The sequence below is a fragment of the Rana temporaria genome, chromosome 8, assembly GCF_905171775.1.
Source record: "Rana temporaria chromosome 8, aRanTem1.1, whole genome shotgun sequence".
Taxonomy (NCBI): Eukaryota; Metazoa; Chordata; class Amphibia; order Anura; family Ranidae; genus Rana; species Rana temporaria.
This window is the reverse complement of record NC_053496.1, coordinates 168,055,434-168,071,579: the sequence shown is the minus strand read 5'-3', so window position 1 is coordinate 168,071,579 and position 16,146 is coordinate 168,055,434. Positions and strand designations below refer to the sequence as shown.

The 16,146-nt window shown below is 47.1% G+C and overlaps 1 protein-coding gene across 6 annotated transcripts in view; it reads left to right on the top strand.

The window, feature by feature from the left end:
- The window catches only part of LOC120909855 (zinc finger protein 436-like), an 865,309-nt gene that overhangs the window by 846,662 nt on the left and 2,501 nt on the right, over positions 1 to 16,146 (top strand). For 2 of the 6 annotated variants that reach the window (XM_040321591.1, XM_040321595.1), the window contains exons 5-10: positions 324 to 436; positions 527 to 629; positions 12,339 to 12,436; positions 12,541 to 12,643; positions 15,591 to 15,688; positions 15,802 to 15,913. In XM_040321591.1, coding sequence (XP_040177525.1) covers positions 324 to 436; positions 527 to 629; positions 12,339 to 12,436; positions 12,541 to 12,643; positions 15,591 to 15,688; positions 15,802 to 15,913 — 627 coding nt within the window. Of the gene's footprint in view, positions 1 to 323; positions 437 to 523; positions 630 to 1,855; positions 1,954 to 2,055; positions 2,159 to 2,455; positions 2,561 to 2,664; positions 3,497 to 12,338; positions 12,437 to 12,540; positions 12,644 to 15,590; positions 15,689 to 15,801; positions 15,914 to 16,146 lie in introns of those variants that run through there. The other 4 variants (XM_040321593.1, XM_040321597.1, XM_040321596.1 and 1 more) reach the window with 4 other exon arrangements.

The following is a 16,146-nucleotide window of genomic DNA, read 5'->3' as shown; positions in this document are numbered from 1 at the left end:
GCATGCCCACATGCGTGATTATCACCAGTATGACGTGACTAAGCCCCCTCCTGTCTATTTCTTACCAACCATCCACTTGTTAAATAAGTGTATACATAGGTGCAAAAAGTGGACTGAAACACTAGCAGTGAAAGAGGACGAATACGAATATAATGCATGTATACGCAAGGTCTATACAGAAGAGAACTTGTAGTTTTACTTGGGATTTAACAAATATTGCCTCTGCCAGCAAGATAAATATCAGTAAATTATTATGTCCGTGTTCAAGAGGACGTGTTTGTGAATTCCCTCCAATGTATTCAGTCAGTGTGTGTTTCCTACAGATGGATCCAGTAACAGAAATTCCCCAGAGAGATGTCCCCGTCCTCTGTATTCCCGGGACTCCACACAGGAACATCAGGAGATCCCTCAGGAGGATCGAGTGGATGGAACAAAGGTTCTCAGATACAATTCATGACGTAATAGCATTTTGCTTTCTTGCATTCTGGTGATCAGAATTATTCAGAACATGTTGTGTCTTATGCAGAGCGATGACTTCACTGTCATTAAAATCGAAGATGAAGAAGAGATGTCTATTTTGGTCGATGAGCCGTGTAAGGAAAAGGAAATCCCTCCAGAGATCAGCACAGGTGAGTAATAAACACTAAATCCAGAGAAGAGTCCCAGATTCTCCTTGTTCAGTCACTACAACAATCTCTTCTTCTCCTTTCTACTCTCATAGACAGACATAGAAACAATAGGGTGGAATGAGAAAAGAGTGAGGCAAACATATAGGCCCAGATTAACAAAGCACTTACGCCGACGTATAACAAGTTACGCCGACGTAAGTGCAATGTGCGCCGTCGTATCTGTGCGCCAGACCCACAAACAGATATGCGCCTAAAACCAGGCTACACCCCGCCGACGTAGCTTGCTTACGCCCGCGTAGGGTGGGCGCACATTTAAGCTGGGTGCATGGTGCCGCTCCCATTGGTTAGCCATTCAAACATGCAAATGAGGGAAATACGGCAATTCACAAACCTGCGTGCGCCCGACGCAGGCTACGCAAGGTGCGCGTAAGTTGTACGTCCGGCGTAAAGTTATTCCCCATAAAGGAGGTGCAACCCAGCAGCAGACATGCAAAGGTCTGCACCAGGGAACACAAGCCGGCGTATTTTACGTTGGATGTGTGTCTGGCTGGGCGTAGGTTACGTTCACGCCGTATGCAGTGATCTGGCGTAGTTTAGGCAGTTGTTTCCGACGTGGTTGTGAGCAGGGGGAAGCGTCCACGTCACGGTGTATTCGCAGTTCGTGATACGTATCTGTCTGGCGCTCGGCCCATCATTTGCATGGGTCACGCCCACTTCGCTGATCGCCGCCATTAGTAGTAAAAAAAAAAAAAGTATAAAAATGCAATAAAACTATCCCCTATTTTGTAAAGGCTATAAATTTTGCGCAAACCAACGGATAAACGCTTATTGCGATATATTTTTTTTACCAAAAATAGGTAGAACAATACATATCGGCCTAAACTGAGGAAAAATTGTCGCTCTATTTTTGTTTATAGCGCAAAAAAAAAAAAACGCAGAGGTGATCAAATACCACCAAAAGAAAGCTCTATTTGTGGGAAAAAAAGGACGCCAATTTGGTTTGGGAGCCACGTCGCACGACCGCGCAATTGTCTGTTAAAGCGACGCAGTGCCGAATCGCAAAACCTGGTCAGGTCCTTTAGCTGCCTAAAGGTCCGGGTCTTAAGTGGTTAACAAATACTGTCTTTGCCAGCAAGATAAACACCAGTAAATTATTATGTCGGCATTCAAGAGGCTGTATTTGTCAATTCTCCCCAATGTATTCAGTCAGTGTGTGTTTCCTACAGATGGACCCAGTAATAGAAATCCCCCAGAGGGATGTCCCCTTTCTCTGTATTGCCGGGACTCCACACAGGAAGATCAGGAGATCCTTCAGGAGGATCAGGTAGGTGGAAGAATGCTTTTCAAATAGAGTGATGAAATAGCATCTTCTTTTCTTGCAATCTGGAGATCAGAAGTATTCAGAGACATTTTGTGTCTTATCCAGCAGGATGACTTCACTGTCATTACAGTCGAAGACGAAGAAGAGATCTCTATCTTGGGTGATGAGCCGTGTGAGAAGGAGGAAATCCCTCCAGAGATCAGCACAGGTGAGTAATAAACACTAAATCCAGAGAAGAGTCCCAGATTCTCCTTGTTCAGTCACTACAACAATCTCTTCTTCTCCCTCCTCCTCTGTCAGTAGACAGTAATGGGGAGACAGTATGTGCCCAGTGGGGGGGTCAGGAGCCATCAGCCTCTATTAGACTCCGGATCTCCTCCTCTCATCATGTCATTGTGTGTTACCAGCCAAGAGACGTGACCAATCTCCCCCCCCCACACACACACTCTCTGGGGTCTCTCATACATCTCAGTAAAGGGGGCTTCACTCTCATCTCTATTCACAGACCCCGGAGACACCAGAGACCCTCAGAGAGACCTAAAAGCTGGGGAGGAGGAAGGAGGACATGTGAGGTTTAAAGAGGAAAAAGTTCCTCCAGAGATCAACGCAGGTGAGTAACAATCGCAAAACCCAGAAAAGAGTCCCAGATTTTTCCTTGCTCTACCGACCGTTTCTATCATTCTAACCATTCCCACCCCTTCTTAATTTTTCCAGATGGAGCAAGCCAGAATAACTTGGCAAAATGCCCCGTGATATCTCTAGACAGTGAGATGGAAGATACTGACGTCACATCTGATTCTTCAGATTATGACTCCATTACTCTACAACGCCATTCGGTTCTTCCCAGTGCAGATCTTTCCTCCGATCCCTCGGTGCATGGGGTGATTCTTTCTGATGGGCCCCTCGCTGTCAATAATCACACACCTTGCGGCGAGGGTGAAATTTTAGAACGTTCCGAAGGAGGTGAAAATGTTACCCAGAAAGGGAACTTTGTTGAAAAAGAGACCAATGATACGGGCCAGAAGGAGAATTCTTGCCCCGAATGTGGAAAATGTTTTGCCCTGAGATCGAGCCTTACTAGACATCGGAGAGTGCATACCGGGACAAAGCCATACGTGTGCTCGAAGTGCGGGAAGCGGTTTCTTCTCAGGTCATATCTTACCAGCCATCAAAAAGTTCACTCGGGGGAGAAGCCCTATTCCTGCCCCGAGTGTGGAAAATGTTTTGCCGTAAAGTCGGGTTTTACTCGCCACCAGAAAGTCCACAGTGCCGAAAGGCCGTTCTGTTGTTCGCAGTGCGGGAAGTGTTTTCAGTGGAAGTCATCGCTTGACTATCATACGAAGACACATGACGTGGAAAAGCCGTTTGCGTGTCAGCAGTGCGGGAAGTCTTTTCAGTGGAGGACGTTTCTCGACTTTCACATGCATACACACACCAATGAAAAGCCACCTTCCTCCTGAGTGCGAGAATGTATGTTTCCTCCCTCCAGAAGGGTATGTGCACTTTCATGATAAAAAATAAATAAAATACTATGTTGTTCTTCGTAGCTGGCTTTAATACTGTTGGAGGTTACAGTGATAAAATGAGGATTTCCATACAGTACCTGCTTTTAGTGCATTGTCATGAATCGGGTACCTAAAGAAAGTGCCCTGAAAGGGGCAGGTGCTGAGAAGCGGGAAGAAATCACGGCCATCTTCTCTTTTGCTGTGCTGTCTTTTAGATGATTCCTGCCAGCCATTCATAAGCTAGCAGAAGCCACATCTAAGGCCTCATTCACCACTGGTGCTAAAGGCCTGTAGACTGTGAAAGAGCCATCTGCTTATGCGTCTAGAGCTGCCAGGTGCTGTGTGCAGGCAGTCCGTGTAAACGTGTGGGAATACAGAGCCTGCATGAACACAGCCGGTTAGCCCAGTTTAAAGATTTCGACATTGACAACGATGTTGACGATCAATGGGGTAGATTCAGGTAGGGGCGCGCACTTCTACGGCGGCGCAGCGTACCGTTTTTACGCTACGCCTCCGTAAATTACTGGAGCTACGCTTCATTCACGAAGCATTTGCTCTGTAATTTGCGGCGGCGTTTCGTAAAAGGGGCCGGCGTAAGAGCGCGTAATTTAAATGATCCCGTAGGGGGCGTGGATCATTTAAATTAGGCGCGTTCCCGCGCCGAACGTACTGCGCATGCTCCGTCGGGAAAATTTCCCGAGGTGCATTGCGGTAAATGACGTCGCAAGGACGTCATTTGCTTCGACGTGAACGTAAATGGCATGCAGCGCCATTCACGATCCACTTACGCAAACAACGTAAATTTTGAAAATCGCGATGCGGGAACGACGTCTATACTTACCATTGGCTGCGCCTCCTAATAGCAGGAGCAGCCTTACGACGAAAGCGACGAACGCAAACGACGTAAAACAGGACCGCCGGGCGCGCGTACGTTTGTGAATCGGCGTGAGTATGCAATTTGCATACTCTACGCTGACAATTACGGGAACCTCACCTAGCAGCCAGCGTCAGAATGCAGCCTAAGATACGACGGCATAAGAGCCTTATGCCAGTCGTATCTTAGGCTACAGTCGGCGTATCGAGCTTTCTGAATACAGAAAGTTGATACGCCGGCGCTACTTAGCAATTACGCTGCGTATCTATGGATACGCAGGCGTAATTGCTTGCTGAATCTACCCCAATGTATTTATCTTCGTCATCAGGGGCATAAAAAAGTCTAGAATGACGTTGATGTTGACAATTGTCAATGTATACATCTTGGTCATCGTAAGCATGAAAAAATTGAGAATGACGTTGATGTTGACAATCGTTGATGTATCCATCTTCGTCATCGTGTGCACAAAAACGTTGAGAATGACGTTGATGTTGTCAATGTATCCATCTTCATCATTGGGAGCTTGGAAGCGTTGAGAATGAAGTTGATGGTTGTCAATGTATCCATCTTCATCATCGTGAGCACGAAAATGTTGAGAATGATGTAGATGGTGAGGATTTTCAAGTGTATCCATCTTTGGTCATCGTGGACAAGAAATTTTGAGAATGATGTTGATGACTGTCAATATATCCATCTTTATCATGGTGAGTGTGAAAATGTAGAGAATGATGTTGATGGTGACAATTGTCAATGTAACTATCTTCATTGTCATGAGCAAGAAAAAATTGAGGATGACGTTATTGACAATTGTCGATGTATCCATCTTGGTCATCGTGAGCACGAAAACATTGGGAATGACGCTCATGTTGACGATAGATACATTGACGATCGTCAACATACTTGTCAATGTTTTTGTGTCTGACAATGATGAGGTTGGATACATTGGCCCAGATTCAGGTAGATCCGTGCAATATTTGCGTGGGCAAAGAGCAAAGATTTTACTCTGCGCCCACGCAAATATTTCGATTTGCCCGCGATTCACGGAGCAGTAGCTCCGTAAATTGCGCAGGCGCTATGCTAATTAGCCCTGCGTAAGGGCGCCTAATGTAAATGATCCCGCCGGGGGCGGGAATAATTTAAATTAGGCGCGCTCCCGCGCCGAGCGAACAGCGCATGCTCTGTCGGGAAACTTTCCCGACGTGCATTGCGGCAAATGACGTCGCAAGGACGTCATTTGCTTCTAAGTGAATGTGAATGGCGTCCAGCGCCATTCACGAATCACTTACGTAAACGACGTGAAATTTAAATTTCACGAGCGGGAAGCGCAGCTATACTTTAGCATTGGCTGCCCCTGCTATTAGCAGGAGCAACCTTGCGCTAAAGTTGCCGTACGGAAACTCCGTACCTTGCGTGCCCAGGGCCCGCGCAACTTTTGTGAATCGGTGGTAGTATGCAATTTGCATACTATACGCCGATCACAATGGCCGCTCCCCCTAGCGGCCAACGCAAGAATGCAGCCTGAGATATGAAGGCATACGGAGGCTTTTGTCTGTCATATCTTAGGCTGCAGTCGGTGTAACGAGGTTCCTGAATCAGGAGCACTCGTTACACCGGAGCAAGTAAGCACTTGCGCCGCGCAACCTATGGTTGCGCGGGCGCAAGTGCTTCTTGAATCTACCCCACTGATGATTGCCAACGCCAACATCTTCAAATTGGGATAAGCCGCTATGTTTGTGCAGCCGCTGCATCTCGATGCACTTACATTGGCTGTTAATGTATCCATCTTTGTTACTGTCAGCATGAACACATGTTGACTAATGCAGGGTTTGACAAATTTGCTTTTGAATCTACTAGCCAGCTAAAAAAGTTTGGAGCCAGAAACGCCGCCCGTCCTGCCGAGCTTGCGCGCAGAAGCGAACGCATACGTGAGTAGGGCCCGCATATGAAAGTGATGTTCAAACCACACATGTGAGGTATCGCCGCGATTGGTAGAGCGAGAGCAATAATTCTAGCCCTAGATCTCCTCTTGTAACTCAAAACATGCAACCTGTAGAATTTTTTAAACGTCACCTATGGAGATTTTAAAGGGCAACATTTTGTCGCCATTCCATGAGCGGACGCAATTTTGAAGCGTGACATGTTGGGTATCAATTTACTCGGCGTAACATTATCTTTCACAATTTAAAAAAAAATTGGGCTAACTTTACTGGTGTCTTATTTTTTAATAAAAAAAAAAGTGTATTTCCCCCCAAAAAAGTGCGCTTGTATAACAGCTGCGCAAATACGGTGTGACAGAAAGTATTGCAACAACAGTCATTTTATTTTCTAGGGTGTTAGAATAAAAAATATATATCATGTTTGGGGGTTCTTATTAGAGGGATGGAGATGGCAGTGAAAACACAAGGGAAACGCCATTAGAATTGCTGGTTGTCTTGTCATACCAACGGCCACCACAAGATGGCGCCAGATCACAGAAGGAAGCATATTCCTGCAGAAGGCCGCACAGCCGTGGCCTCAATTACCGGCCGGCGTGGCCGGACGGGATCGTGCAGCGGGGGCGCACGGAGACACAGGATGTGGTATCCTGTGTCTCCTTGCGCCCCCACCTCCCCCGCTGCGCGATCGCGTCGGCCCGTGCTGGCAGGTAATTGAGGCCGTGACTTTGCGGCCTTCTGCAGGCCTATGCTTCTTTCCCCAGGCGCCAGGTCACTAATTCTAGTCGCAATTGCGACCTGGCGCCCGACTTTGTCAAACCCTGGACTAATGCTAAGATGGATGCACTGATATTATTGTCTGTCATTGTATTGGTGTTGGCAACAACGAAGATGTTTACATTGACACCCACCCCCATGTGAACGAGGACTAAAATGGAACCCCAGATGCTTTTCATGACACAACACTGTACACAAATAGGTCAAAGAGAAAACAAAATGAACGGCAAGACCATGATGATCCGTGTGCACAGGGTCTTTACACAACGGTTTCTGTGGTAGTTTATGCAGAGTTCCGCCCAAAAGTGCAACTTCCGCTTTAACCTCTTGACCACTGGGCACTTAAACCCCCTTCCTGACCAGACCAATTTTCAGCTTTCGGTGCTCTCACAATTTGAATGACAATTACTCCGTCATACAACATTGTACCCATTTGAAATTTTTGTCCTTTTTTTCACACAAATAGAGCTTTCTTTTGGTGGTATTAGATCACCTCTGGGTTTTTTATTTTTTGCGCTATAAAAGAAAAACGACCGAAAATTCTGTAAAAAAAAAAAAAATAACTTGTTTCTGTCATATTCGCAGGTTATTTCTCACACACAGCATATGCATACCACGAATGACACCCCAAAACACATTCTGCTATTCCTCCCGAGTATGGCGATACCCCATGTGTGCAACTTTTACACAGCGTGGCCACATACAGAGGCCCAACATGCAGGGAGCGCCATCAGGCGTTCTGGAGCACCCAGGCCAATTCTGACATTTCTCTCCTACATGGAAAAATCACAATTTATTTGCTAGAAAATTACATAGAACCCCAAAACATTATATATGCGGAGTATTGGGGTATTGCGGAGTATTGGGGTATTGCGGAGTATTGGGGTATTGCGGAGTATTGGGGTATTGCGGAGTATTGGGGTATTGCGGAGTATTGGGGTATTGCGGAGTATTTGGGTATTGCAGAGTATTGGGGTATTGCAGAGTATTGCGCAGGGTATTGGGGTATTGCAGAGTATCGGGGTATTGCAGAGTATGGGGTATTGCAGAGTATGGGGTATTGCAGAGTATCGGGGTATTGCAGAGTATCGGGGTATTGCAGAGTATCGGGGTATTGCAGAGTATCGGGGTATTGCAGAGTAACAGGGTATTGCAGAGTATCGGGGTATTGCAGAGTATCGGGGTATTGCAGAGTATCGGGGTATTGCAGAGTATCGGGGTATGGCAGAGTAACGGGGTATGGCAGAGTAACGGGGTATGGCAGAGTAACGGGGTATGGCAGAGTATGGGGTATGGCAGAGTATTGCGCAGGGAGGGATGGCAGAGTATTGCGCAGGGAGGGATGGCAGAGTATGGGGTATGGCAGAGTATTGCGCAGGGAGGGATGGCAGAGTATGGGGTATGGCAGAGTATTGCGCAGGGAGGGATGGCAGAGTATGGGGTATGGCAGAGTATTGCGCAGGGAGGGATGGCAGAGTATGGTGTATGGCAGAGTATTGCGCAGGGAGGGATGGCAGAGTATTGATGGTACTGCAGAGTATTGCGCAGGGAGGGATGGCAGAGTATGGGGTATGGCAGAGTATTGCGCAGGGAGGGATGGCAGAGTATGGGGTATGGCAGAGTATTGCGCAGGGAGGGATGGCAGAGTATGGTGTATGGCAGAGTATTGCGCAGGGAGGGATGGCAGAGTATGGGGTATGGCAGAGTATTGCGCAGGGAGGGATGGCAGAGTATGGGGTATGGCAGAGTATTGCGCAGGGAGGGATGGCAGAGTATGGGGTATGGCAGAGTATTGCGCAGGGAGGGATGGCAGAGTATGGTGTATGGCAGAGTATTGCGCAGGGAGGGATGGCAGAGTATTGATGGTACTGCAGAGTATTGCGCAGGGAGGGATGGCAGAGTATGGGGTATTGCAGAGTATTGATGGTACTGCAGAGTATTGCACAGGGATGGATGGCTGGATCTGTGACTGCAGTTGTCACAGATCCAGCCCACAGCAGCTGCTGACACCCCGCGCTCCCCCCCCCTCCTCTCCTCTCGCACTGTACCGAACGGTACAGAGAGGAGAGGGAGGAACCGGCGTCATCAAATGACGCCGGTTTGTTTACAAGTGATCGCTCCGTCATTTGACGGAGCGATCACGTGGTAAACAGCCGCGATTCGCGGCAATTTACCGTGATCCGTGATGCGCCGGGTCTTCTAGACCCGGCGAGCACGGACACTTCCGCGAGCGCGCCCCAGGGGACGCGCAAACGCGGAAGTGCACGAGGACGTCCCAGGGACGTCCTGTCACAGTAACTCGACCGCGCTGTAGCAGTATTTTTGCTATAGCGCGGTCGGCAAGAGGTTAAGGAGTCCTAACCCCCTGACATGTCCACTTCCGCTGTGTGCATTCCACGGCCGCACAGCTACTTCCTGGTTGCCATGGTGACGTCCAGCGGAACGCATGTCTGGACAATCTTTCTAGACGCCGGTGTTTCGTCAGATATGGCGACCCGTCGCTGCCATCTTGCTATACCCCACACTCCTCCTTTAAAATTGCGCACACTCATGGAATGGCACGAAACTTCGGTATTTAAAAATCTCAAAAGGCGACGCTTTAATTTTTTTTTTACAGGTTACCAGTTTAGAGTTACAGAGGTCTAGTGCTAGAATTTTTGCACACGCTCTAACGCACGCGGTGATACCTCACATGTGTGGTTTGAACGGCGTTTACATATGTGGGCGGGACTTGTGTGTGTGTTCGCTTCGGGGTGCGAGCTACAGGGGACAGGGGCATTGCGCCGTCCCTAAAATTTCCCGGCGTGCAAATTCTCTAAATGACGTCGCAAGGACGTCGCAAGGACGTCATTGGTTTTGACGTGGACGTAAATTACGTCCAGCACCATTCACGGCCGAGTTACGCAAACGACGTCATTTTATAAATTTTCGACGCGGGAACGACGGCCATACTTAACATTGGCTGCGCCTCATATAGCAGGGGCAACTATACGCCGAGAAAAGCCTAACGTAAACGTCGTAACTTTACTGCGTCGGCCGCGCGTACGTTCGGGAATTCGCGTATCTAGCTAATTTGCATACTCGACGCGGAAAACGAAAGTAAGCGCCACCTAGCGGGGGGAAAAAAATTGCAGTTACGATCCGACGGTGTAAGAGACTTAGGCCTGTCGGATCGAATGGATATCTATGCGTAACTGATTCTAAGAATCAGTCGCATAGATACGACGGCCCAGATTAGGACTTACGACGTCGTACATGGCGCTGCGCTGTCGTAAGCCCTTTGAGAATCTGGGCCATTGGTTTCCTTACCCAATATACTACAGTTTTTTTTTTTTTTTTTTTACGAAAGCTTTATTGGAAGATTAAATCATGACAGAAGTGCTACAACAGTTTTATGACCCCCCTCTGTGACTATGTTTTGTTTTAACATTTCACCTTCTGCTAAAACATTTTGTGAATCAGTACTGCTTGGACCTTGAAGAAGGGGGACACACCCCGAAAGGTAGTCCATGAAAAATTATATGTTAGTGCAAATCTCGAAGGTTTTAAATAAACCGGAAGTGACGTGGTTGGAGTTTCTGATGGGTTGGAGATATTGACAGAACACTGACAGCAACACAGAGAAGCCGTTTGACCTCTACTGGTCAAACCTGGTTCAAACACGGCTGAGCGCAATGCTGGCCAATGTGTCCTCAGTCAAGAAACTCTGCGGACATTTTCTTGTAGCCCACGACGTTATATAATATATAGGTTTTCCGTTGGTTAATGAATTTTAGCACAAGCGAGCAATTTTGTTAAAAAGCTATCTTGCGAGTAGCTGTGCTAAAATAAAATATGGTGAAATGGTTGTTCTGAGAGTCTGGGCTTAGCGGCCATTTTGTTGTAGTCTATTGGAGAAGACAGGGGAGGAGCTTCAGTTGTGTTAGAATGCTTTTAGTGGGGAATGTAAGCCTGGAGAAGGTAATTATATGCTGTCAAATGGGGGTCCCAGTACTCCTTGTGGACAGAATTGGGTGATTGGGGGGTCATATGTCCTCTATACATTACACAGGCAGGAATCAGAAGGCTTTGCAGTGGGGGAAATTTGTATTTTTTTTTTTTTTTAGTGATGTTGGGGTCTATAGTGAGATAAATATTTAAATATCACACTTAAAGGGCATGTACCCTACTGTGGCAGTTAGTGTGATAGCTCCACCTCCCCTCCACAGCGAAAGGATCTGACCTAACGACACTAGGGGTCCCACATTCTGCCCTTCTATGGCCAATAGCAGCATTCAAAGCACTGACAGTTGTTCCCCCTCCACAAAGGCTGCATCTAGCTGAGCACCACCCCCTACTGGAGGAGGCAGGAACTGCTACGTGTTGACTGTTAACTTACTGTGACTTGACCATTACAGATTACCAGAAGATCCGATGTCATGACGGAGAAGCGGCCGCCCCTCACATCACCGGGTAAGAGGAGACTTTCATTTCTTGTATTGAGGACCCACCTAGATACATCCTCTGATATAAAGACATAGAAACAGTGGGCCAGATCCACGAAGCAGTTACGCTGGCGTATCTATTGATACGCCGCGTAACTGCTAGGTTGCTCCTGCGTATCTTTGTTTTGTATCCACAAAACAAGATACGCCTGAAGCTGGGCTAGATCCGACTGGCGTACGTCTTAGTACGCCGTCAGATCTAAGGTGCATATTTACGCTGGCCGCTAGGTGGCGCTTCCGTAGATTTCCGCGTTGAGTATGCAAATTAGCTAGATACGCGAATCCACAAACGTACATCCGGCCGGCGCATTTTTTTATGTTGTTTCCGTAAGGCTTTTTGCGGCGTAACGTTGCCCCTGCTATATGAGGCGTAGCCAATGTTAAGTATAGACGTCGGGCCAGCGTCAAATTTTCCGTCGTGTATGTCGTTTGCGTAAAACGTTCGCGAATAGAGCTTTGCGTAGAATGACGTTCACGTCGAAAGCATTGGCTTGTTGTGGGTTAATTTGGAGCATGCGCACTGGGATACCCCCACGGACGGCGCATGCGCCGTTCAGAAAAAACATAATTTACGTCGGGTCAAGACGTATTGACATAAAACACGTCCCCATCTCATCCATTTGAATTGCGCGCCCTTATGTCGACAGTTACACTACGCCGCCGTAACTTACGGCGCAAATTCTTTGTGGATACGGGAAATACGCTGTAAGTTACGGCGGCGTAGTGTATCTGAGATACACTACGCCGGACGTAAAGAAGCGCCGAGGTACGTGGATCTGGCCCAGTGTATTCAGTCAGTGTGTGTTTCCTACAGATGGATCCAGTAATGGGAACCCACCAGAGAGATGTCCCCGTCCTCTGTATTCCCGGGACTCCACACAGGAACATCAGGAGATCCCTCAGGAGGATCAGGTAGATGATACAAAAGTACTCAGATACAGTCGTGACGTATCAGATTCGACTTTCTTGGAATGGTGATGATCAGAAGTATTTCAAGCATTCTGTGTCTTATTCAGAGTGACAGCTTGACTGTAATTAAAGTTGAAGATGAAGAAGAGATGGCCATGATAGGTGATGATCCGTGTAAGGAGGAGGAAATCTTTCCAGAGATCAGCACAGGTGAGTAATAAACACTTAATCCAGAAACAAGGACATGAATTGATGGCATGGTGGGTGATCTAAGCTGGACACTGCATCCTCAGTGCATATTGAGCCCCTGGGACGCACAGTGTCACTGGTTGCTATGATGCTGTCGGTTCCACGGTGTTACTGTTTGCTATGCTGCTGTCGGTTCCACAGTGTCACTGGTTGCTATGATGCTGTCGGTTCCACAGTGTCACTGGTTGCTATGATGCTGTCGGCTCCACAGTGTCCCTGATTGCTATGATGCTGTCTGCGCCACAGTGTCCCTGGTTGCTATGATGCTGTCGGCTCCACAGTGTCCCTGATTGCTATGATGCTGTCGGCGCCACAGTGTCACTGGTTGCTATGATGCTGTCGGCGCCACAGTGTCCCTGGTTGCTATGATGCTGTCGGTGCCACAGTGTCACTGGTTGCTATGATGCTGTCGGCGCCACAGTGTCACTGGTTGCTATGTTGCTGTGAGCTGCACAGTGTTATTGGGTGCTAGAATGCTGTTGCTCCCCAGTGTCACTGGTTTCTAGAATGCTGTTGGCTGCACAGTGTCATCGGTTGCTATGATGCTGTTGACTGCACAGTGTCATTAGTTGCTAAGACCCTGTAGGCCACAGGTGTCAAATACAAGGCCTGCGGGCCGAATCTGGCCCTCCAGGCCATTTCATGTGGCCCTTGCACCTCTCCTGCAGCTGCAGGGGAGCTCCAGCCCTCCTCTGGTCCTCCTTCAGACCCTTACTTTCTGCTTTCAAGCAATGCATCCAACTTCTTCCCAGCAGCAGCATAAGGAAAGGGGGAGTGCACTGTGATGTAAGGGAGAGGGGGGGACTCCACTTCTGATGGTGGGGTGGCTCTTGACATCTAATGTAAGGGGAGGGGATGCGCTGGACATCTAATCTCACAGATACAACCGGCCCTTTTGAGGACAATCGTAATGCTGATGCGGCCCACGAAGAAATTGAGTTTGACACCCCTGCTGCAGGCTGTGCAAAATTGTAGCGACCAACAAAGCATCCCCAGTCGCATTAAGCTGCCAGCCAGGTGATTCTTGTTATTGAGAAAATATGAGCATTGCCATATTTCAATAATGCCATTAGCCAGCATCTCCGCCCGTTTGTTTACATCGAGCTATCAGCCTTGGTTATCTCCTGGGGGGGGGGCAGATGTATCGGGCCATGGGTTGAGTCATTGGTTGCAGCCTTCTGCCTCCTAGCAACCCACTAACCCGTGGTGGGGCATGTATGTTCTTCCTATCGCAGTCGCTGATCACTGCCATTACTGGTATATTAATAACAATGAAAATTCAGTGTGTGTGTGTATATGTATATATGTATATATGTATGTATGTGTATGTATGTATATATATATATATATATATATGGAGTTTGTAAGCACTCTCACGCAAAACAATTAATATACACTTATTTGAATTTTTTAAATCAAAAACATGTAGCAGAATACATTTTGGCCATAATTTATTTATTTATTTTTTATTTGTTGTATAGCAGAAAGTAAAAAATATAGTTTTTTTTTCTTTCTTTTTTCATTTATATATATATATATATATATTAGTGCTGTCAAACGATTAAAATTTTTAATCGCGATTAATCGCATTTATGTCATAATTAACTCACGATTAATTTGTCATAAATTTTGATCGCTGTTTTCTAGCTGATCTAAAACCATTTTTGACATAAAGGGACACTTTTGGACAATCTACAGTTTTCAGGCAGAAAGAATCGTTTTTATTTTATAAAAGAACATGTAGGACACTGGGCAGACCACTAGGGACAAGGGGTGTGTGTATTTTTTACATACAGTACTGTAATCTATAAGATTACAGTATACTGTGTGTATTGTGTTTGTTTACTTTTTTGAATTTGGCGCCGTTCTCCGCTCCCGTGCGTCGTAACGTCGCAGGGAACGGAGATCGGCGGCACACAGACACTGTGAATCGAGCGAGGAGGACCCGCTCGATCACACAGCGGGGTGGCAACGCTGGATCCAGGGACAAGGTGAGTAACTTACCTGCGAATCCAGCGAGAAGGTAAGCCGCGCCGCTGCACACTCTGCACGTCCACCCCGAGCGTTAATCGCGCGATAAAAATATTGACGGCGTTAACATGGGTTTGCGTTAACGCCGTTAATATCGCGTTTAACGCACAGCACTAATATATATATATATATATATATATATATATATATTGTGACAGGAAGTCAGGTAAATCTGTGGGTGTTGTCACAGACGGGGACATACATTTCTGCCTTATTTAGACAATACACCAATTGTTATTAGGCGTCGGCTGCAAACGTAGCCAGAAAAGGCTAAAGACCGTTGGAAGACTTCAGCTGTTCAGAATGAGGCAATTAAGGCCTCTATAAGTAGTCCAGAGGATTACCACTAATTTGCTGCATGCTGAGGCTTTCTGAGTGAAAGAGAGCAGTACTGAAAGTCTTCTGAGGAGGTGAGGAGAGGATTGATTTTTCTGTGTGATAAAAATCAAAAGACTATTGTTTTTCTGCTGTATGACCGGCACTGTCTACCCAGCAGTAGGCTGTGCTAGACTCCATAGGTAGGTTCCTGTGTGGTGAAGGTAGATGCCCAAAGTGGCCAGGGTTTATTTTATGTTTGCTTTTGTTTATGCTGTTTGGATGCTTGCACTTGTTTCCAGCAAGATGGAAGAATAAACCAAAATCTTTGTTTTCAACCGTCTTCGACTGCCTGTCTGTATAAATTCAGTGTGTGGTGAACCCATCCAGGGGGTCACACACCCCGCTACCGAGCTAACCCCTTACATATGGTGGAGAATGCGGACAGTTAAAGTAAACCCAAAATGTAGGAGATACTGAAACAGCTGGTTTTAGCAAATGCAAATCAACCGCACTCATCTGGAGATACGCCGTTGTAAGTCTTTGAGTGTGTTTCCTACAGATGGATCCGGTAACAGAAATCCTCCAGAGAGATGTCCCCGTCCTCTGTATTCCCGGGACTCCACACAGGAACATCAGGAGATCCTTCAGGAGGATCAGGTAGACGGGTCTTCAGCTTTTAAATTATATATTAACTAAAACTTAAAAGATCTCCGCTGAGTCTTCTTGAGTAACTATTGTTTTATATCATAGGCTATATATTTCTGCTTTAGGATGAAAGTCTGCTCAATATTAAAGTTGAAGTGAAGGAAGAAGCAGAAGAACCATATGTGGGGGATGATGATCCATGTAAGGAGGAGGAAAGTCCTCCAGAGATCAGCCCAGGTGAGTAATAAATAGGGTTGTCCCGATACCGATACCAGTATCGGTATCGGGACCGATACCGAGTATTAGCGGGAGTACTCGTACTCCCGCTAATACCACCAATGCCAAAATATAATACTTCCCCCCCCTACCCCCCCCCCATGCCGCCACCGCCGCCGTCGTGTGTCGCAAAGCCGCCGCCGCTGCCGCGTTAATCACCGTGGCGCGGGGAACATTACAGTCGGCTTTCGTTT